Consider the following 24844-nt stretch of genomic DNA (forward strand, 5'->3'; position numbering starts at 1 on the left):
CTTATGAAAATTATGCGTTTCAAAGGAAAAATAAATAGACGTAAACTGGTACAGAACATGACAGACAGACGACAGAAAGGCAGTATTTTAGTGTATTTATATTGTACTTGTGTGTTTTTACCTGAGTTACCAACTACACTCCAATTTAATGTTGAGTTTAGCTTCAGTTCACCTTCCTTTTATTGCAGCGTCTGTTATCTGACGCCGTCTCAGACTTGACTCCTGGAATCTGGAGTCATCTTCGTCTGAAGAGATCCAAAGAAAGTCGACGACGAAGAAGCACAGACACAACATGTACATAGTTTTGACATCAGAAACGCCTATAAATAGGTGAAGTGGTATTCTCATTGTTTCATCAGGTACTTAATTGAGTGCACTACGGCGTGATAGACACGATTTCTAAGCACGGTGGAGGAACCGAGTTTTCTACACAAAATGTAGCTATGGTAGGAGCGATTTATTCAATTGAATTATGAGTTTAGCTCCAGTTTAACTTCCTTTTATTGCAGCGTCTGTTATCTGACACTGTCCCAGACTCTATAGGTGCATCTGATGTCGAAACTATATAAATGTTTCGTTTTTAGCTTCATCGTCCTCGACTGTCTTTGGATCTCTTCAGACGAACATGACTCCAAATTCCAGGAGTTAAGTCTGAGACAATGTTTGATACCAGACGCTGCAATAAAAAGGAGGTGAACTGGAGCTAAACTAAAAATCCAACTGAATCAGCCCTTCCTACGATAGCTACATTACACTTAAATGTTTGTAAAGAAACGTCGGCTATATTTACGTAATTAATGATGGAATAAAACAGTTTATAATACTCTTTTTCTTCTCGCATCTTGGTAATAATACTACTAATATTGTTAACGCACATGAATTAGACCATGGTAACGAATAATGTATTCTTTATATATATATATATATATATATATATATATATATATATATATATATTATATATATATACCGATTCCTGGTAAAACATCCCCTTTTCTACATTTAACTAAATTTTTAAAAATTGCCTAAATAGAATCTATTTTTATGTTATAACAGTTTGTATTGTACATTTCAATCCAATACAGTGTGGCCGAGTATGTGTCTCTAAGCTGAAGAAATACTTGTGAACGGTTGAGGCGTTACTAAAGTGACAAACTTGTCCAAGTCCCAACCTAGTTTGACCTCTGGGACCTCCTTTAACCGAACCGCTAACTGCTCAAACCACTGACCGGAAATTTTACTTCACAGTTTCAAAGTGAACTTGCACAGTAAACATTGATTACTTCCCAGAAAAACAGTACAATTAAAAATGAGAAGAAGTAACATAATTAAATGTGCTTTATCTTTTTGGGTTTACAAACCTCAAGATAAAGTTTAGATCGAAGATTTGGATGTATTGAATCTTTCAGAAAGTTAATCATAAGAGATTGGAGACTCGGAAAAATATATTTTTGGGTTAAAAGAGACCTCAACATTAGGAATCTTTCCGGCACTGCAATTGCATAACGCTCGAAGCTATGTGTGTACACCTCCTACCGTGCATCTAACACTGAACCTGCTTACTACAAAAACTAAAGAGAAAAATAGATGTCTGGGTTAAAAGAGACCTCGACATTTTGAATCTTTCCGGCAGTGGAGTCACCCAAGGCTTCAAGCTCTATGTGTATACCTCCTACCGTGCATCCAACACTTACACGTCCAGGAGGTTATAACCAGGAGGTTATACCAGTCGTAAGATGAAGTCTTGGATGAGAAAATACATAGACAGAAACGTTTGTCAATGGAACACAAAAAATTAAAAAGAAGAATCCAAGAAACGATTACGCCGTTGATTCAATAGCTTGTTCATTGATTGATGTACTACTAAAACATGAATGGAAATTAATTATGAACTAAATTGAAAGAATTTTCCAAAAATCTGTTCCCGCATGTATTTCTGATATCTATGAACAGAGACGAACTTTATATCTGACTAAGAGCTTCAACTCACGAAATACTGTACAGTGTGTGTCGCAATGTTAGAATTATGATATATGTAACTTGCAGACTACTAGTGGAGATACCAAATTGTAATTTTGAAGTCATTTTTCTTAAGACTTTCATTTACTGATTTTGAAACTTTTTTTCTTTATTGTGTAACTCACTCTTCGCGTCTTTTGATTGGAGGTACATATAATCAACCTTACTGACCACGCAAAGCACATAAACTTGGTGGTGACTTCCTGTAGTTCATGGTCACATTTTCGCTTTCTCGGACTGGTGGTCGGTCGGAGAACTTGATTAAAATGGGTTCCATCTTTAATTTGCCTACTAATTCTACTAAACATTAATTGAAGCGGCATTGCTACAGTAACAGTCTTATTAGTGCTAGTCCTTGTAATATCCAGCCCTGGGGGTTCGTCAGGAATATAAAGAAATCTTCACAAACTGCAGAATCTTACTAATTCAGCAACAAATCTTCTTCCTCTCCCACTGATATTAGTTACTTGTTTGCAGACACTCTGACTCGCTGTATACTTCGTCTAATGTTGAAAATGTTTAACTAAAACTAACGTCCCTCTACAGGAGCCCAAGAGCAGATGATATACAACTTTCTGTTCTGAAGGATTGTAGTATCTTGGATTCTCTCATCTCACAGATTCTTGACAGACTGTTGGAGTTTGGAATCTTCACTGAAACATCCAGACCACCTTTTTGTTGAAATTTCATCATAAAGTCGACGCAAAGTGTTTAACTAATAATACATTCAAAATGTCAATAGATTATTTTTGATCCTTTATTGCTAGAGTTTGTTTCAGGATCATCACTAGATCGAAATAAAAACAATGTTGGAATTGAATGTGTCCTAGATGGCTGTAGGTCAGTCACAATATAGCCGTATGTAGCCTACGTAGGGTGCGGCGCAAACCTGACTATAGACCGCGCTCCTACGCCTCACTTATAATAGTAGAGTACATGGACGTAGCCAGTAAGGAGATCCTAGGGGTCCGCCCCCCAAATCTTTAAATTTTCCATTAACTTTTTAGTAAACGATTATTATTATTTAAATAATTCAGTATTATTGACATGTACTGCTGAAAGATCGTTATTAACAAAGAAACGGGTCAAGAACTTTTAAGGAGCAGAATGGGGCCTTACTTGTTCTGTCCACTACGGGAAAATATACGTTGTCCGGATCCCCCACCAAAAGTTTTCCTGGCTACGTTCTTTGTAGAGTAATAAGATGTCTTACGAATTTTCAGTCTTCAATAACGGAATTGTCTTCCTTAGTTAATTGTAAACTTGAAACAAAAAGTTCTTTAATCATATAATTTCTGGAAGTCATAAAACATATGTCAGTTAAATTTTTAACCAGGTTCTTCGACTGATCCCACGGTATTTCAAGAACCAATGTTACAAATGTTGAATTCAACTGAACATTGTTACATTTGGCTGCCCTAACTTGCCCCTTCGTGAGATAAGGTGTTTATTAACAGTGTCGCTTTCAATTTAACACTTAATTTAATAAGGATTATTTTAGTAGATTTATTTTAATTATATAATCAAATAAACTATCTCTTACTTAGTAATGTAATTCCATTAAATATTTAAATTTAAAATCTGATTATTATTTTTCTCCTTTTAAGGCCATTATATGATTTTTTTAGATGTTTATTATGCAAAGGAAAATTCAATAAATCTAAGTTTCTTTACCATTATTTTCATTTTATGTAAAATTTGCCCGTACAACGCTATTGGGTTTGTGTGTGTACTTAAGACATAGCTCAATTGATTATTAAGTCAATATTGTTATTATTAAGAAGTAGAGAGTTTCAATATTTGTTGAATAATAAATATTTCGTACTTTTTAGTAAACTTACAAAATACCTAAACATGGTTGCTTTTTCTTAATCATGTTAATAATTGCTGCTGCTTTTTGTATAAAAAGTACAATTATTTAATCCTGATCAAGTAGGTAATTCATCTAAACCTTGTTACCCAGTAGGATTTACTTCTGGGAGGTTTATACCATCCATTTGAACCAACACCGGGCACAGCAAAAACCGATGAGGAACTTAAATATGGGCAACTTTATGGATATCCAGGAGCGGCACATCACTAACAGCAAATCTCCAGATTCTGAGACGCAAGGGTAGTTCGATAGGTCTATCCTACTGTTTGAGCTAGTAGGGTTCCTTAACAAAGGTACTTGCTAGCCTAGACAAAGGGCGTGCCATCCCCTACCTGCTTTGACTGGAGAAGCTGATTTAGAGTTGCCTTTCCTTCTTCCAAGGGGACATGATTGAGATTAATGACCTAAATTCTTCATCATGAATCTCGTCAGGAGTCTGCCCCTACTCCTAGTCTTACTCGTCCAGAATATCCTGTCACTCTGGAAGCAGCGCAAAGGTCCTTTTAAGACTATGTGCAATTTCCAACCTTCTTGTCCTAAGAGAACTAAACATGTAATTCCTGGTTGCAGGCTATCACTGTTTGATTTATGGATTATTAGTTCATGTTTTAAAACCAAGTTTTGGAAATTCCAATGTTGGCAGCACTGAAAAAGGAAGAACATTATCAGTGGTCACGAGGATGATGTGATCAGTTCAGAGCGTCTGCCCAGATTTTATATCCAATCAATATGGATGAAAGTTTTCCAGTGAGTCCAATATCACCAACTACAAACACGTTTCACATTCATAGCCATTAAAATGCTTGCTTAAAGCACAAAAAATTGTTTAAACCTATAATAATATAGTAATGTAAAAAGTATACATATTTCTTTTTCTCTTGGGTAACTTAATATTTGTAAATAACTAAAACACAATTCTAAAAAACAAACTAAGCAATAATAACCCAATTTAAACTAGAGAGGTATTTTATTTTCAGATACAATGAAATAAATCTATAAAGAGAACATAAAAATCAGCTGTACTGTAGAAGAAAAATACTTTAATTTCTTATGTGTTGTCAGTACTGTATTGTGTTCTTATTTAGTTAATAGCCTTATTTAAATAAAAGTACATTATATTAAAGTAGGCAAAGCGTTTTGTTTACATATTCCAAATTCCAACTGTTATAACATCTTGGCCTAACGTGCGACTTGCAAAACTACAGACCTTTACCAATACTGACAATTTTGGTTAAATTATGAGTCCTTTGAGCTTTGATCAATTTAGAAAACGTGGTATTGCTCCAGTGCAGCAAACTTTGTGTCTGGGAGGTCTGTTACCACACATCTAGTTCTGTTCTAGGAGTATATATTGCCATGCTTCCTCAAAAGTAACAAATCAATATTGTCTATGAAAAGTTCTCATAAGCTTTCCACACAGTCATGAGCATCTTCTGGAAAAGTGAGGACTTTCCCAGAAATGTGTACTAAGCAAATTCCCTGATGGTGTTTTAGTTTTGAAAGAGCAACAAGTTGAAACCCGTTGCTGGGGAAACAACACCACATGAATACTTCAACACAAATTTTGGACACGCTAAGTCGAATTATGCATCATATTTTAAATTGTTAACGTAACCAGACAGTAAGATGGACACTGAGGACTACTGTACAGTTGCTCCAGACTGTATTGTGTGTGGAAGCCACTTCGACTACTTGTGCTTTCTGCGCCCCTGTTCCTGCAACCGCCCGGTACACCCACGCTGCCTGGCGGCACTCTTCGACAAAGACTGCAGCATCTGCCCCATCTGCTGCACCCCATACCGGACACAACCCCCTCCCTATTTCGATATCTCATAGTTTTAGCAGCAACTAATTTTCCATGCCTAGGAATGTAGCCTACAGCTATCTGTTACGCAGAATAAATTACGGCATAGAATATTTAAAATCGTAATTAACTGTACTAAACCAAACACATCATATAAAATGTTTTAATAATTTACTGCGAATTCCTTAACCTGTTATAAGACAGTGTCATTATAATTTAGTTGGAATAGAGCCTAACTTTTTGATACATATTTCTTACACCATTATTTCATATAATATATTTAAGGACAGATGGAGAATTCGAGTAAAAGGTTATCTTATTATTTTTGATCCTTTAAAGGAAAAACATGGTGCAGGAGGGGCAAGAGAACACAATTATTATTATTTTTTTTTATTATTTTAATAACTCCCTGTGTCCTTTCTTGCGCTGTGATTACTTAAAGATGTGATTATTTTTAACTATACAAGTATCTAAAACAGTTCTACATCTATTGTTAGCCGAATTTAGGAAGAAATGCTATCAATGCTATCTTATTTAATAAGACAGTGTCATTATAATTTAGTTGGAATAGAGCCTAACTTTTTGATACATATTTCTTTCACCACTGCAATATTTAAATATAATATATTTAAGGACAGATGGAGAATTCGAGTAAAAGGTTATCTCATTATTTTTTATCCTTTAAAGGAAAAACATGGTGCAGGAGGGGCAAGAGAACACAATTATTTTTTTTATATTTTTGATAACTACCTGTGTTCTTTCTTGCGCTGTGATTACTTAAAGATGTGATTATTTTTAACTATACAAGTATCTAAAACAGTTCTACATCTATGGTTAGCCGAATTGAGGAAGAAATGCTATCAATGCTATCTTATTTCTGTAGATCCATTTCGTTTACTGATACTTGGATTACGAGTGCACTGTAAATATGGTTTACTAACTTCATTATTTTTTATTTGTTATGTGATGTTATAAGGAATCACTAAGATATGGATGCCCTGATGATGCCGTTGTACCTCAATTGCAAATACAGCGTTTTAAGAAACTGTACTCTGCATATATTGCATATATGCATATATATTTATATTGCATTTTAAAAGGTTGACTATAGTTGTAAATTTTTGTGAATTTACAGAGTGAAAATGAATTAGCTGACAATATTTTATTATTTAGTTGATGGTTTATAAGGCGTATCTAATTTAAATAGTATAATATATCAATGGCATAATAAATAAACTTTTGTATTCAGTACGAAAACGGCCGAAATGTGCTAATGTTTTGTACAGAATTGAAAATGAATTGTAAAATATAATCGTTATCCTTTTAAGGGAAAACTTGGTTATGAAGTTTTGTGCAGCAGGAATCGACTCTCTTCTTCAAGTATAATATATTTTAAGGCACTGGTTCCTAGAACTTACCTGTAACAAATCAAAACGCTGAATCTCAGTAAGGATCCTGAGATTTATTTGTCACTAGAGAATTAAAAAAAAAGAATATCATTATGCTGCAACCATACGTAATTTACAGAAACGTTGTGATGTATGTGATTAATTTACTTCATCCCAACATAACTAGGTGTTGTATTGAAGAGCACTCCTAACAAGTTACCGGTCAGAAAAATTGAAGACCGGCTGTTGGTGAAAGCTCTCTTGAAAATAAACCCGTATAATCTGATACTTAGCTGAACTTTATCTGATACTTGACAAACTGACGTGTCTTTCAAGAGTCCATTACACCCACCTTTCTAAATATCCCTCAAAAATGCAATACAAATTCTTTTATTTTATACTCCAGCCTACCGTGATTGAGTGTTAAACAACAAAGAACTCAAGACAAGGTAAATTTTAGGAAAATGGAACGCTTGTTGGTGAAAGCTCTTGTAACATGAACCCGTATAATCTGATACTTAGCTGAACTTTATCCGATACTTGACAAACTTGACGTGTAGTGGTCTTTCAACAGTCCATTAAACCAACTTTTCTTAAAATTACTTAAAATCTTCAAACAAATCTTCTCTTTTATACTCCAGCCTACCGTGATTGAGTGTTGAACCAAAAAACACTCAAGGCAAGGTAAAGGTTAGGAAAATTAAACTCTTGTTAGTGAAAGCTCTTGTAACATGAACCCGTATAATCTGATACTTAGCTGAACTTTATCCGATACTTGACAAACTTGACGTGTAGTGGTCTTTCAACAGTCCATTACACCAACTTTTCTTAAAATTACTCACAATCTTCAATACAAATCTTCTCTTTTATACTCCAGCCCATCGTGATTGAGTGTTAAACCAAAAAACACTCAAGGCAAGGTAAAGGTTAGGAAGATTAAACGCTTGTTAGTGAAAGCTCTCTTGGTAACATGAACCCGTATAATCTGATACTTAGCTGAACTTTATCCGATACTTGACAAACTGACGTGTAGTGGTCTTTCAACAGTCCATTACACCAACTTTTCTAAAAATCCCTCACAAACTCAATACAAATTATTTTCTTTTATACTCCAGCCCATCGTGATTGAGTGTTAAACCAAAATACACTCAAGGCAAGGTAAAGGTTAGGAAGATTAAACGCTTGTTAGTGAAAGCTCTCTTGGTAACATGAACCCGTATAATCTGATACTTAGCTGAACTTTATCCGATACTTGACAAACTGACGTGTAGTGGTCTTTCAACAGTCCATTACACCAACTTTTCTAAAAATACTTAAAAATCAATACAAATTATCTTCTCTTTTATACTCCAGCCTACCGTGATTGAGTGTTAAACCAAAAAACATTCAAGGCAAGGTAAAGGTTAGGAAGATTAAACGCTTGTTAGTGAAAGCTCTCTTGGTAACATGAACCCGTATAATCTGATACTTAGCTGAACTTTATCCGATACTTGACAAACTGACGTGTAGTGGTCTTTCAACAGTCCATTACACCAACTTTTCTAAAAATTACTTAAAATCTTTAAACAAATCTTCTCTTTTATACTCCAGCCTACCGTGATTGAGTGTTAAACCAAAATACATTCAAGGCAAGGTAAAGGTTAGGAAGATTAAACGCTTGTTAGTGAAAGCTCTCTTGGTAACATGAACCCGTATAATCTGATACTTAGCTGAACTTTATCCGATACTTGACAAACTGACGTGCAGTGGTCTTTCAACAGCCCATTACACACTAACTTTTCTAAATACCCCTCTCAATTTCAATACAAACTCCTCTCTTTTTTATATTCTATCCTATCGTCATCGAGTGTTGAATTGAAGAACATTCAAGGCAAGGAACACCAAAGGGTGGGATCATTGGACGACTGTTTGTAAAAGTTCTCTCACGATCTATATACATATCCTTCTTATTAATATCACTTAAAACTGCCATTCTTTACATTTCCCTGCCAAACCAAAGAATACATTTGTTAAATTCATTACAATATTTATTAATACTGTTTTTTAATTTATTTTAAAAATTATTTAAAATGTATTTTGTTTTAGTTTGAACCACAAACCTATTGAAGATTTACTTACTTTTCCCATTTTGAATATATATTTTATATTTGGCTTGTAGCACAGATATAAGTTTAAAACGCTTTTTAATTGTCTTCATTCATTCAGTTCTTGCACCCAAGGTGTTTGGGTAGTGTTTGAATGTTATAAATTCGAAATATACATTAAATAAAAACTTTACTATCGTAATACCTTGCATTGAATAACTAACAAGAAATCATTTAATAACATCTCCAACATTTTAACAGGTTTGCCAATCATTGTACTTCATTGGACCACGGTTTATTGTAATTCCTGCAGGTTCCTTCAGTTTATTTTCACATACATTCAGGCGCACATACTTGATTTGCCAATAGAAATAAAACTACCTTTGGTATAATTTGTGCAATAAAGTTTGCATCTGTATAAAATAGAATCACGGTTGAGATAGGCTTTTTTTAATCTGTATTGTTAAAGATATGTGAAAGGATTCAATTTAAACGACCTTTTTTGTGTACACGAAAGGAGCAAGCATGCACTCTTTTCAAAGCGAACGATTATTCTGTACATGCTGCACGAAATAGAGCGACGACATTTGTGACGGAGTTGCCATATTGATGCTAACCAACAGCTGTTTCCTATTATGACGAGTTATCGTCACATCCTGTGTCTTGATTTCTACTTTGTCTGCAAAGCAGATTTTCCAGACGAGTTAGATTTATCAGTAATCTTCCACACTCGTGAAACTGGCAACAGTGCTGTTCGCGAGGTGTAGAGGGGGGGATTCAGACCCACCAGCCACCATTGGCATCTTTTCGTGCAGCCCGCTCTAGACACTGACTTTGCTATATTGCCAATAAGGTTATAAAAGTGACCCAAAAATAACAAAGGTCCACAAGTTCCGTCCAAAAATACCCGTTGCAGAAAGTTCGTTGAACAATGAGTAATAAGGTTTGCGCATCCAAATGGTGATCGTAAAATTTTAATAAGGTTCTGTAAACTTGTTAACAGCTGTTCTGTCATATAAAAACTTCAACTTTCTGATTTTCCACCATCTTATTGTAAATTTAAATTGGAAACCCATAATACTCAAGAAAATGCAATAAGTGCAGCAATAACTCCTAATAATCAGCAGTAGTGATGGATACAATTTACCTTGGTATCCTTACAATATTTCAGCTAAAAGATTTGCTTTTATTATCAAACTTTAATCTTGAAAAACAATCCGTTTTAATCCGTATGGGTTGCAAGTTTAGCTACAGATCATCTTCCTCTTAGTGCGGCGTCTGGAATCTGACGCTGCCACAGACTTCACTCCTGAATCTGCAGTCATGTTCGTCTGAAGAGATAAAAAATCCGGCGACGAGAAACTCAAGGCGGACTCTTTACATCGTTTCGACATCGGAGACACACACACACACTACAAAATATAGTGTAATCTAAGAGAAGAGGTGTTCTTATTGTCTCAAGAGGTGCACAATAGAGTGCACTACGATATTTTTAACACGAAGGAATAAAACAATGTGAATGTTGAGTGCAGCTCTAGTTCACCTTCCTCTTTGCAATTAGATAGCTCAAACGAATAATTCATATTATATCCTTGGCAAACATCAAACAGAAACTGTTCGAGTCTAGGTGATTGTATTAGTTGTTTAATCTTATATTTTATTTTGTTTTCACAGACTAAGCAGTTCCTAAAAAAAGTTCCTAAGTTCTTCACTATATTTTGGTCACCGGTGCTAACTGTAGAACAGTGCATTTTATTACTCACAATTAATATAAATTAATTAATTTCAAACTAATTACTTCAGTAATTGTTCATTGTGTTTGATATTTATTTACTGATTTTGTATCTACTTCTTGCTTTTATAACCGTATTCACATCCATGTAAACATTACTCTACTAGATTTTTTAGTTCAAAATTGAGACTAAACTGACACAATTCGTATACTGAAGTTCTTTATTTCATAGCCTGGTATTTTAATGACTGATAGCAGTCTCATAAGGTCATCATAGACTCTACAAACCGTCCCTCGGTGGTCGGGAAATTAATTGCAATAGTTCTAGAGGTAATAAAAAAATATCCGTCCTTTCTCAATCTGGGCGTACTCAATATCTTTGTCGCCCTGAGTAAAAACTGGTTAGTGTACCTTTATGTAGTAAACTGCAATGAAAAGAATACCACTGAGGTGTCGCATTGTTTCGCCACTGACAATGTGGAATTAAAGAGACAAGCGTCTTTTCGCGGCACAACAATCTTTGTGTAGAATTTACCGCTTTAGAGTGATGTTTCTCGAACCTCCTTCCGCCGTTCTTTCTTGTAAACTCTCTTAAGAAGAAGAGGAAAGGTGTTAATCTAGAATAGTTTATGATTAAAATTCTAATATCTGTCCATTCCTAATAAACGTTGTAACTTTGTCTTACTATCTGTTTTAATCACTTTATTATTCATACTATTATCAGGGTCAGGTATTAACATTCACCCTAAAATAACGATTCCAAAGTATTCTACGATTTTAAGAGTACTATAACTTGATCTTTTGAATGGTTGGTCCATTTTCTTTTTAGGTTCTTTTGCAATAAATACGTCACTAGTATAAAGTGTCTTTTAGTGGAATTTTTGTGATAATTACTTATGCATGTAAATGAGACAACCATTTGGTATTTTATTAATTACAAGATTATTTAAGTGTTCCACTGGCTTTTCTATCTTGCAATATTCTAATGATCTGACCGCTTTCGAAGCTTATCTCTCGAGAGGCTGGTAAAATTTCGTTTGTACGTCTGTTTGTCTAGACAATGTGTCCAGCACAAACTTGCGTATACACCTGAAATTCGCATTAAAATCCATTTATATATTAGCAAATCACGGATAATGATGCACTAATGATAAGTTTGTTCATTAACAATTTTACATTGATCTTTTAGGTAACCATGATTACGGGCAACCATAAAAACGCAGGATTTACACAAACTGAGAATATTCATATGAAAATTTTAAATTTAATATGCCTAAATATCTACAAGATCTAAAAAGTAACATCGTTTGTAGGCTTTAAATTTGACATGAAACTTCATGTGTTCCATGATGTTTTTGTATTAAATTTTACATTAAATTTAATGCTATATGCCCACAAAATACCTACGAATGCTGGATACGGATATAGGATGGTGCTGGGTGTACCGTACAATTTAATTACTAATACAAAATAAATAAAAGAGTATCCTTAACCTTCAGCTATGTTCAAAATTCTGCAAATTTACAATAACGTAATGAACTTCGTGTGGGTAAATACAGTTTACAGTGAGGTACTGCAGTGCTGGGACAGTTCACGTACAGCGCATCTTGAGTACGAGTACAACACAAGTTGGGGAATGTCGAGTGAAGTTCTGACAAGTATTTACACATCGGCAACTCAAGTTGTTTGATTCACTAGAATGCTTTCAGCCACCTCTAACCAACCATAACAAGTCTGACAGGTTCTGTACCCTGTTTGGCGAACACTTGGGCGGGTAGACTTACAAAATGCAATCCCAAAATTGTACCTATCGTAGTTGCAAAACATTACTTGTGTCTGACGTGGGGTCCAAAATTTTCCTTCATGTATTCGTCTGTCAGTCTGTTTGTTTTGTATCTTAAGAATGAAATGAGCTAGAGACTACAAGTATGCTGTGTACGCCTACACGTATCTTTTTATTAATGGATTTCAAAAACCGTATCCGGACTTTTATTAGTTTTTCATCTATTTGAACACATTTTAGTTACGGTCCTTTTGTCTAGTTTAATTATAAAATAACCAATACAATAAAACATATCTATTTGGGTTGAAGATTAAACCTTTCCTTAACAAAGAATTTGATATTTCGGAAACGTATCAGTGGTTTTTATTTACTTTTTAAAAGTTTAAAAATGAACTAAATCATTGGAATTGGATTGCGACTGTTAAACCATAAACTTAACAACTGCACTTCCTGAATATATCTCGACTGTAGTTTCCACATGACCTACAGATTTTATATTTAAAAAATACTCCAAATGGTTCTAGTATAATACTTCTATTATTTAATAAACCGCATTAATGCATGTTTAAAGTTATCGGAAACGTGAATCCTCAAATAAACTTTAAGTTGACATTCACTATGTATGAACGTCGATCCCTTCTGTTTTATACCAAGATGGTCTAAGAATAAACCTTAATTAAAATGTTAATGTTTAGTTCTGGTCCACCGGCATTAGAGTACTGCACTCATTGCATGATTGCATGATCAACTGTACTTTACACATGGATGATTGTGTGCACGAGTAAGCCAAATGCCACGCTCAGCTTAAATGGCAATATTTCTCGGTAATTCCGTCATGACAGACACGTTTCTGTAAGAGTATAGCAAAAAATATAATATAATTAATTGTTTTGCAACTCTTCAATATTGCCATACTTGCTATAGAACATATTACCTTTTTAAGAGTTGTTTATTTAAATATGACATTTTTTAATTTGACTCAAAAGTGACATACATACCTTGTAGGCCTTTATACAACAAAACAATTTGTAGCAAACAATTAACAACCGACGATTCGCGCTCGCGCGCCTATGATCGATCAGCTCTAATAATACCTAACAAGTATATGGTCGGCCGGACGCATAGAGTGACGTAGCGACTACTGGTGAGTGGGGGGGGGCAGCACTCCATCCTTTATAAGTCTGGCTTTGATCATACTTATATTAACGGTGAGCTTTATATTATTGTACAATCGGTCAGATATTATATAAGTATGTTATATTTAATCACATTGCTGGTACGATCGATAACAACAAAGAGCCCTAGATGGGTGATGATTAATGGGAAATTATGAAAATGTGTTCATTGCTGTCAGGCATCAGTTCATACGGTAATACGGCGCCAATCATTGCTGGTACACTGCAGCTGCAGCAAACAATGACGTCACTGATTATGACGTCCCCTCAAATGTACCAGTTTATTGTAATTTACCCGGATACTGACTGAAACTTTCATCCTACTTTAAGCAACGGCTTATTATGTAAAAATATCCAGTTGAACATACAGACGTTTTAAATTCAAACTCATTGATATACTACCTCATTAATCTCCAATGATAATATAAACCTGATTAAACCGACTGTTTTATTTCTCAAACTCGAGCTCAAAACTTGCAATCACATTAGTAAAATATAAGCTAAAATAAAACATTTATTTAGCCTAAAAAGGGTTCTTGTAACCATATAAACATGCAGCAGGAAGCTCTTTATCTAATACTATGCATACATATTTGTATAAAGTTCAGGTATCTTACATAGATCGCAAGAGAATGTATTATCGTATTAAAAGAAGTAAACTGTTGAGAATAGTAAATTTCTTTTCCATTAACCTTTTAGCCATATTATAGCAAAATTCAAAATTTCGTTCAGCGTTCGAGGTCTGGTGGAGCAATTACGTTCTCTGACAATATTCAATGCGTGTTTCCTATTGGAAAAATATGTTCCAAAGAGACACAAACCATAAGAAGTCAAAATGTGTGGTAGCTACAGACAAAGAAAGACAGTTACGATCTTTCCAGCCAAATAGCCGACTAGGGTGAGGGAGTAGAGATAGTTGCTCTATTTGTTGACTTGTGCAGTTAAGTGCTCAACTCACGAAACTGCTGCATAATCAATATCCATTATTTTGGGATTGCAATGTGTAAGTTCCCCCCTCTAAGTGCTCACCAAACAAGTTACAGAAACAGGGTACTGTCAGACTTGTTATGGTTGGTTAGAGGTGGCTGAAAGCATTCTAGTGAATCAAACAACTTGAGTTGCCGTTGTGTAAATACTTGTCAGAACTTCACTCGACATTCCCCAACTTGTGTTGTACTCGTACTCAAGATGCGCTGTACGTGAACTGTCCCAGCACTGCAGTACCTCACTGTAAACTGTATTTACCCCTAAACAACTTGAGTTGCCGATGTGTAAATACTTGTCAGAACTTCACTCGACATTCCCCAACTTGTGTTGTACTCGTACTCAAGATGCGCTGTACGTGAACTGTCCCAGCACTGCAGTACCTCACTGTAAACTGTATTTCCCCCAAACAACTTGAGTTGCCGATGTGTAAATACTTGTCAGAACTTCACTCGACATTCCCCAACTTGTGTTGTACTCGTACTCAAGACGCGCTGTACGTGAACTGTCCCAGCACTGCAGTACTCACTGTAAACTGTATTTCCCCCAAACAACTTGAGTTGCCGATGTGTAAATACTTGTCAGAACTTCACTCGACATTCCCCAACTTGTGTTGTACTCGTACTCAAGACGCGCTGTACGTGAACTGTCCCAGCACTGCAGTACCTCACTGTAAACTGTATTTACCCCAAACAACTTGAGTTGCCGATGTGTAAATACTTGTCAGAACTTCACTCGACATTCCCCAACTTGTGTTGTACTCGTACTCAAGACGCGCTGTACGTGAACTGTCCCAGCACTGCATTACCTCACTGTAAACTGTATTTACCCTAAACAACTTGAGTTGCCGATGTTTAATTACTTGTCAGAACTTCACTCGACATTCCCCAACTTGTGTTGTACTCGTACTCAAGATGCGCTGTACGTGAACTGTCCCAGCACTGCAGTACCTCACTGTAAACTGTATTTCCCCCAAACAACTTGAGTTGCCGATGTGTAAATACTTGTCAGAACTTCACTCGATATTCCCCAACTTGTGCTGTACTCGTACTCAAGACGCGCTGTACGTGAACTGTCCCAGCACTGCAGTACCTCACTGTAAACTGTATTTCCCCCAAACAACTTGAGTTGCCGATGTGTAAATACTTGTCAGAACTTCACTCGACATTCCCCAACTTGTGTTGTACTCGTACTCAAGATGCGCTGTACGTGAACTGTCCCAGCACTGCAGTACCTCACTGTAAACTGTATTTCCCCCAAACAACTTGAGTTGCCGATGTGTAAATATTTGTCAGAACTTCACTCGATATTCCCCAACTTGTGCTGTACTCGTACTCAACTCAAGACGCGCTGTACGTGAACTGTCCCAGCACTGCAGTACCTCACTGTAAACTGTATTTACCCCAAACAACTTGAGTTGCCGATGTGTAAATACTTGTGAGAACTTCACTCGACATTCAAAGGACAACGTAAAAATGTTAATGTAAATGTTCACGCTCATCGGAGTGAATGATGGTGCATCATTGACCTGGATCTTGTCTATATAGAAATGAAGCTTCATACAAAATGTCAGGTCTATTCGTAAGTTTGTTCTCGACATATTGTGCAGACAGAGAGACATACAAGCGAAATAATTTAGTGATTTAGATAATTAGAATATAACAAGATAACTTGCCAGTGGAATACTTAAAAAATCTTGTAATTACCGAAAAAAACCAATTTTTCACATAAACAAGAGTAATTAGCACCAAAATTCCATTTAAAGTGATTTTATATTGGTGATAGACGGAATAATAAGAAATAATAGTAGGAATAATAAGGTGCTTCATTAAAACAGCTAGTAACCAACAGTTGCAACGTTTATTAGGAATGGACAGCTATATTAGAATTTTAATCTTAAACTATTCTAGATTAACATCTTTTCTTTTCTTCTTAAGAGAGTTTACAAGAAAGAACGGCGGAGGAGGTTAGAGAAACATTACTCTGAAGCGGTAAATTCTACACAAAGATTGTTGTGCCGCGAAAAGACGCTTGTCTCTTTAATTCCTCATTGTCAGTGGCGAAACAATGCGACACCTCAGTGTATTCTTTTCATTGCAGTTTACTACATAAAGGTACAATAACCAGCTTTTACTCAAGGCGACAAAATATTGAGTACGCCCAGATAGAGAAGGAACGTCTATTAGTTTGTTTGGCCTGGAGAACTATTGCAATTAATTTCACGTCCGCCGAGGGACGGTTTGAGTCTATGATGACCATCTGAGTCTTTTAACTGTCATTAACAAACCAGACTATAAAATAAAGAACAGTTTACAATTTGTAACTAAAATAAGTAGCAGAGGAATGTTTACCTGCGTGTATAAACAGTTTTTATTTAGAACTGGTTACAAAAGCAGGATTTCCATAACTAAATAACAAACAGACTGAACAATTACGGAAGTACTTATATTTAAATAAATTATATTAAATTAATAATTGTGATTTAAGGATTATTTTAAAAGATTGATAAAAGGTACTGTTCTAGAGTTAGCAACGGTGGCCAAAATATAATGAAGAAGACCTAAGAAGATAGCCTTTTAATGTTATTTATTATTATTAAGTGTACGGTACACCCAGCAGCAGGCCTTATCCAGCCTTATCCAGAATTTTCCTTTTGTGGGCATATAGTATTAAAGGTAAGGTGAGAGTTAAGCTGAGCCAAAATTCACAAAAAACGAACTAAGGCTCTTTTAATGAAAGTACCTGTAAAACAGTAGGATAAATCATAAATATGTTAGAAAACACTCACTATATCAAATATCCTTACATTCCAATAACAAAACAGACTATCCGCAATGGTGCATTAACTTGTCGACTAGATAAATTGCCGTCTGCTTAAACGTATCACACACAGTGCATGGGAGGTGCTAACAAAATATTTGCACGTTTTTATATAAAATTCCATACAAACGCTCGTACTAAGCTCATGTAATGTTCGGCTCTTGTAATGTTGACAGGTTTGATCTGACTTAAGACACAATGACAAAGTGAGGATATTGAAGTCAACCGACCATTGCTACCAAAGTGGCGTGTCGTACTTGGGTCCCTCAACACTCTGTTCATCATAAATGCTTCTCCCTACTACTCTAAACTATGTAGTACACAGGATCAAAGACTTAGAGTAAATATACTGATTCCCACAGGGGGAAGTGGAGAAAATTAGTAAAAAGCTCTTGCACACCCCTACACCTCACCGATCCTCACTTTTGTCAATAATATCCTGACCAGCAGATCTCTCACGAGCAGGGCTCAGTTGAGGCCAATAGTATTAGTACAGCAAACATCCGCGTCGTCAGCATCAAAACTTTGGGGGGGGGGATGAGGGGTCCGGGGGCACTCCCCGTAACATGTGGGTGGGGGTTCCTCCCCCGGATAGTTTTTGAAAAATGTTGACCTTGAAATTACGTTTGAACATTAATTTAAACCTAAATCTTATATTTCTACAAGCCAGTTTTTCACTATTTGAAACTATTTGTTTTTGGTCTGTTAACATGTCTAAAAATACAATTGAAAACTAATATATATATATATATATATATATATATATATATATATATATATATTATACGTAGTTTTTATTTAATGCTTTTATATAGGTAGATTCACACCCAGACAAAAGTGCTTGGCATTAGGACTAGCCTTTTCTTTATTTGTAAAGTTATCCTTATGTTTTTCTGTTCTCTTAGGAAAAGACGCTGAGAAGTTCTAATCAGTCTCTAAAGAACCTTTGCCCTGCTTCCGGGGTGACAGGACACTCTGGATGGGTAAGGCTGGAGGTAGGGGACATCTCTGTCGGTATACACGAGAAAGTATTTTAGTAATAAATCTCAGTCATGAATCCTTGGAAGAAGGATGAGGACAGTTCTGTACCAACCCTTTCGTTCAAAGTGGGCAGGGGGTGGCTCGCCCTTATGTCTAGACAAGCAACTGCCTTTATTACTTAAAGTGTTCCACCAATTCCAACAGACATCTCCTGCAGTAACTACACCTATCTATTTCGACATTTGTGGTTAGTGATGTTCCGCTTTTGGTCATCCGTAAGGTTTTCCAGGTTTTAGTGACATCGGTTTTTCCTGGAAGGTATAAACAACCCACCTGGTTTAATGTATATAAACACGGTATAGAATGAACAACAATCAATAATAAACATCATAACGGCAAAAATGTTACAAAATTCCGTATAATACACAGGAATTGTCACAGAGTATTGCTTACTCATGAGTCTAAAATTTTATTTAATAACCCGAGAAGGACGACAGGTGTCTGGCTAGCCACAACACTGCGCTCGTGAGTGTGGAAGTGCGTGCGTGCGGGACTATCTGGCCCACGGAGGACTTCAGTCGTAGTTCCTTATTAGCAAGCTACACTAGAGAAAACTAGTCCTTACTGAGATCGAGAGTCACACTACAGACTCGTAAACAAACGCTGTATTCACGCAATACGAGTATAATAAATGTCCTAAGTTGGTAAAAAATCTAAATTCTGAAAAAACTATTGCAGTCCCAGGTAAATGCATTACCTATCGGATCACAAAATCAAACACATGGATTAACAAAAGTATTTGCGATGAGAATCTCAAATACCAGTATTTACCTTAATAGGCAGTGAAAATGCAGAACCTCAGAGAAAATTATTAAGTTTACGGCAGTAGATCTGAAGGAGCAAAAAGTCATAGCTCTCTTGGTAGATCTAGCCAAACCAGTCCAGGAACCATTTAGTTGTTACAATGAAGGAATATTTTTACAGAGTAAAATGGTAAATGTATGCAACCATTGCCCCTATTCCAGACAACCATGGCATAATCAACATGGCTTTAAAAGAACGATCTGTAAACTATTATCGAAAAATATTTTTATTGTTATCTGGCGATTCACTTTACAAGACAAAATGTTCTCCTAGCTTATGGACGAAATTACTTAGTAGTTCAGAGAAGATAGATTTGGATTCTAATAGAACACACTTTGTAATGAACGCAGGAATATATTCCCACAGACGGGAGTTTCAGGCTGTTAAGGCAGACAGTACAGCGTTTACCAGTACGGGAGAAATGTCAACGCTTGATTCAGATTATGGTCACAAAACTAGAATCATCTCACAAAATTTTATCAAAGTTGCGATATAAGGAAGGAAATAGTCCCTAAATTTAGAACACATCAAAGTAGTATCGGTTACAACTATTATCACTATTGACAGTTAGAAACTAGGGAGAAGAGAATCAGAAACTAACCAACTGGCAGAAATTGGCTGGTTCAGAATAGCTAGCAGGCGGAACTGGATGACCAATGATCCTCCGAGCTCCAGGAGCCTCACGAAGTCGGGTGGATCATCCATCCTGCAAGTACTTTCACTGAAATTCCATCATCACAAGAGCCTAAGGGAAAATGAAGTCATTAAAATCAAAGTTTGGATCTATTTTTTTAATTCTTCAACTGTCTCCCAACAACAATCCGTAGTAGTCTCCAAGGAGAAAATTGGTGTTCTCCTTACTGCCTTCATTTGAGCCGGCGACTATGTACTTGACTTTGCCCAGTCTCTACATTTTAGAAACATCTTTGTTCTGTTTGTCTAAATGTGCCCTAACCATGGGACGTGACATACACGGGTATGACACTAGAGGCAGAGATAACTACCGTACTGGAAGACACAGAACGGTGGTTTATGAGCACTTGCCTTCGCAGGCAGGTGTTCATTTTATCAACAGTTTGCCAAATTCTATTACAAACGCCCAAACGCCCAAGGCGTCAAAAGATCGTCTTAAGCGCTTCCTCGTGTCAAATGCATTTTACAGCGTTGACGAGTTTCTGGCGTTTAACTGGGAGACCGCCCAATTCGATGACTGACTCCAGCGCTGGAAGTGGGTTGAGATTGGCGATGGACGAATGAGACTGGAATGCATGAACATTATGTAAGTTTGGACTTGGTGGTAATGTGGAATGCGAGTCTTAAATTTATAATTAATTCTGACGTTTGCCATACAATGTGTAATTGTGACGAGCAATTAAAGATTTGATTTGATTTGATTGACTGGCATCTGCCGTTTTTTAGTGTTTTTAACTCTAAAAGATTCGAATTTAGAAAATGCACGGGAGTTAAAAAATCAGGAAGAGATTACATTTAAAATGTCAGTGTCTTACTTAACTAAATCCCTATACGTAAAATATGTGAATGTTCCGGTTATTAACATACTAATTTTACATTGTTCGTAACATTATGTTTTATGTGTTCTTAGCCATTTTCCTTTTTTTCCTAATTTCGATGCATTTTAAACTTGCGCTTTAGAGTTTAAAACCTGACAATTGTATATTCCTTACAACGCTTGTTTCAGATTTCAGATTGTTTGGAGCACAACAATGAAAAATCCATAATAATTTTTAATTAGCAAGATAATTCTTTTATGATAATTTTGGTCTCAGATAACTGAAAATAGCCACTGCTGAAAATTAATTAGTATGACGTAAACGTAAAGCACTCGATGCAAAGCAGGATTATGACTGATTAAACAGTAGTTCCCCAGCGAGCGTCAAGGGACCCGGGTTAACAAGTGGAGTTATTTTAACCGAACTGAACCTGAACTTATATCTAATTAGAGAGCCACGAGTAGTTTATTATATCCACGTTGTTTCAAAACACTTCAATACATCAAGCTTACTAGGCTTGTATAATTCGTCTGCTAACTCATATAAACAATAGCCACGTGCGCTTTCAACAGGCGAATCTCATAATGACTTGGGATAGACAGGATTTTTCGGGACTTTACCATCGTTCAGTGAAACAAAAAATCAGTAACACTACGTTTCGATATCTGCTATCTGATCCCTTCTTCAGGTAAATAATTTCAGGGTAGGTGGTTGATCGACGAATGCGAACGTATTTTGACCTGTATTCCGTAGTTCAGGTTTTTATTAAGTGCATGTTTTTAGAGTTAGTGAAGTTGACACACAACATGTTGGTTGTTATTCCTGACTTATTCGTGTCACAACGCTCTGGTATGATTTGTTTATTTTAGCCTAGTTTATAATTATGTGTTACATTAGTTATTTACCTGAAGAAGAGATCAGATTGCAGATCTCGAAATATAGTGTTACTGATTTTTGTTTCACCGAACGATGGCAAATGTCCGGAAAATCCTGTTTTCTTCACAATCCTTCTATCGTCAAAAATAAACTTCAAAGAGTTGGAATATTGTAAAAAGACTAAGATTCTCATGGAGCGGAAATGAATGCTACATTATTTGTCTTAAACCATTTAGACTCAATAGATGACTAATTAATTTATACTTTATTATCTTTCTAATTTAAACATTTTAATATTACATTAAAAATATGTAAACAATTAATTGATGTAATGGGTACGCTATTATAATATAGATTTTAATATAAGATAAACTATTAGAGGTATAACGTCGCTGTGGGGGAAAGAGAGATTTACGAATGTTGACTTTAGCTCCAGTTCACCTTCCGCTTGATGCAGTGTCTGAAATCCGACTGAAGTCTGAAGTACGTCCGTCTGCAGAGATTCCTTCATCGATGTCTGCGATGTCGGAACGATGCGGAGTTTATAAATTAGCCCTTTCATGTGAGACATCTAATTTTGAATGTAATATAAAGTAAAGTTGTAAGTAGTAAAGTTACTTACCTTGATTGATGTTTTTATTTGGTAGATTAATATGGATAATACTGTGGTGATGTCCTTCTGACGAGAACACGTTGTCATGAATCTTAAGTTGTCTCTATAAATAGCTAATAATAGTCTTAATTTTCTTTTAGGTGAGTTTAACTTCGTTTTTAACTATGAACACAACTTCGGGAGCTTCTAGCATTCATGTTTTAGATTTTTAATCTACTAATGTTCATTGTGTACTTTTTTCCTACTACAGCTGCAATGTCGAGCCAAGATGCTGACGCCCGCGCTTGTGAGTCGACACCAATGTGAAGGGAAGTATGTTTTAAAATTTAATAATTATCAAATTCGAATGCAAAATTCCCATAGAACATTGGAACCATTAGGCCCACCCCATGATATCATTTAGTTCATTATTACTCTATTTGGCAGCAACGGCCAATACATTGTTTTCAAGTTTATTTGCCGCGATTAAACATATACTGTAAGTAAACTTTGCAAATCGAGTATTCATTACTAAGACCTCAGCATGTGTTTCGTCCGTTCGGTTTGCCAGTGGCGCTGTGTAGCAGGTACAACGGTTATCGCAAGATAAGCGGATCAAGCAACGTCGAGCGTGGCTGCTGCTTGGATGGGCGACCGCTGAGCGATCCTGTCCTTGCAAGCAGCCCGCCTGCCCGGCCATTGGTGGTGGGTCGGAAGTCACCTTTAAGCCGTTGGTCCCCAGGTTAAGTGTTAGAAGGGGCTTCTTAGCCCTGACTTCGCCTGGTAAAATAAGGCTACTTTGGTTGATTTTTTTTTACTTTACACAAGTTTTATGTACTTACCCAGAAGTGGCTTGCAGGTCGACCTCGGGCCAGGAGAGTCGACGGCGGCAGAAGGCTACCAGGGGAGGGCGCTGCTGCTGACAGGAGGGTTGACGGAAGGATCCTACACGCCGCGGGCCGTCCAGAGTGCGCCGTCGAGGTGGAGTCAAGGCCCCCGGGGGCGGCACCACCTTGGGGAACCCGGGGATGGAGGCGGACCTGCCGCCCGCACCGCCCCCGTCCTCGCTCGGCGGCTGCTCCCCGCTCGACTCCTTGCTCAGGGAGAATCGCTTGGGGCTGAGTGTGAGGTTGGCGACCCCACTCGTCACCATCTGCTGAAGCGAGTTGAAGAAGCTCATCGTCACAGACCGCTTAAGCCATCGGGAGACACTGAAACAATACAGGCTCTAAAGTAACCACTGCATCCCACAGTACTCTTCTTACATAAAATGCAGTATTTTGTACCTTTAAATCAGTTAGTAAACATTTAGATCTTGAGACGAAGTACCATAAGGAATTCCTGAATGGAGATTCACTATGACGAGTGACTTAGGTATGGCATTTGTACTAACCCTTATTATCTATTCATTACGAAATGTGAAAAGGAACTTGTAAAATAATGTTCACTTTTGACTGGATATGGATGTGTAAAACGTGTATTCCTTATAAATAGGACGTAACTCAAAATGCCTTTCTGGCTGACAGTACAGGATTAGAATACATACATTCTTCATTTCCACGTCCAATTATGTCCATGTCTACTCCCACACTTGGCATAATATTCTTTGTAAATAGGCTTTCTCTCTAACTGCGCCAGGATAGCTAAACGTATACACGCCAATTCCACGTTTGTACCATTCTGCCACATTATTTTATTTTAAATCTAAATTTAAACAGTTTTTAAAAAATTTAATTATAAAACTGCTCATAAAAAGATAAATCGGCTTTGTATGAGTAGAATTGTATGGGCAGGTTTACGTTTTCAATTTCACGTCCATAACATTCTGCCAATTACATTCACTAATTACATTCACCACGTCCAAGCGTTGTACGCCTACTGCCACAATTGGCGTAATATCCTTTGTAATAATGTGCTGTCAAGAAAATTACCCGTGTCTCTGACATCGCCAGGATAGCTACACTTATATTTTCCAATTCCACGTGCTAACGTTTTTCTACCACAGTTTCATGAATATTATTTGTAAATAGGCTGATCGATACATGTATGTCATACTATCTCATGCAACCTACCACGAACATTAACATCCACGTTGTATAAGTCTTCACCTTATTTTCTCAAACAGTGCATATCATCTTTGATTTTTTTTAACAAAGTAATATGTTTTTTTATTTACTGTTAAAACAATATTCTAATTACTCGATGACTTCCTTGGTCGAAAAAATATTATTTAATTCTAAAAAGGATTGTTGTATAGTATGATATATTTAACTGGTGCAAAATTCTCCACCACTTATACTTAGCAGAAGGCAATGGCTGAACGAGACTGGAATGGCCTCTACGAGCAATATTTCGTAG

General features: G+C 36.4%; 1 protein-coding gene across 1 annotated transcript in view; it reads right to left on the bottom strand.

Moving 5' to 3' along the window:
• Nucleotides 1-24844, bottom strand: part of LOC124355544 — a 146405-nt gene that overhangs the window by 105617 nt on the left and 15944 nt on the right. Inside the window, exons 2-3 of the mRNA XM_046806707.1 lie at nt 23329-23697; nt 20109-20228 (exon numbers count right to left, since the gene is read on the bottom strand). Of these exons, the coding sequence (XP_046662663.1) occupies nt 20109-20228; nt 23329-23666 (458 nt within the window). The 5' untranslated portion in view covers nt 23667-23697. The remainder of the gene's footprint in view (nt 1-20108; nt 20229-23328; nt 23698-24844) is intronic.

Source organism: Homalodisca vitripennis, chromosome 2 (genome assembly GCF_021130785.1).
Source record: "Homalodisca vitripennis isolate AUS2020 chromosome 2, UT_GWSS_2.1, whole genome shotgun sequence".
NCBI classification, from domain to species: domain Eukaryota; kingdom Metazoa; phylum Arthropoda; class Insecta; order Hemiptera; family Cicadellidae; genus Homalodisca; species Homalodisca vitripennis.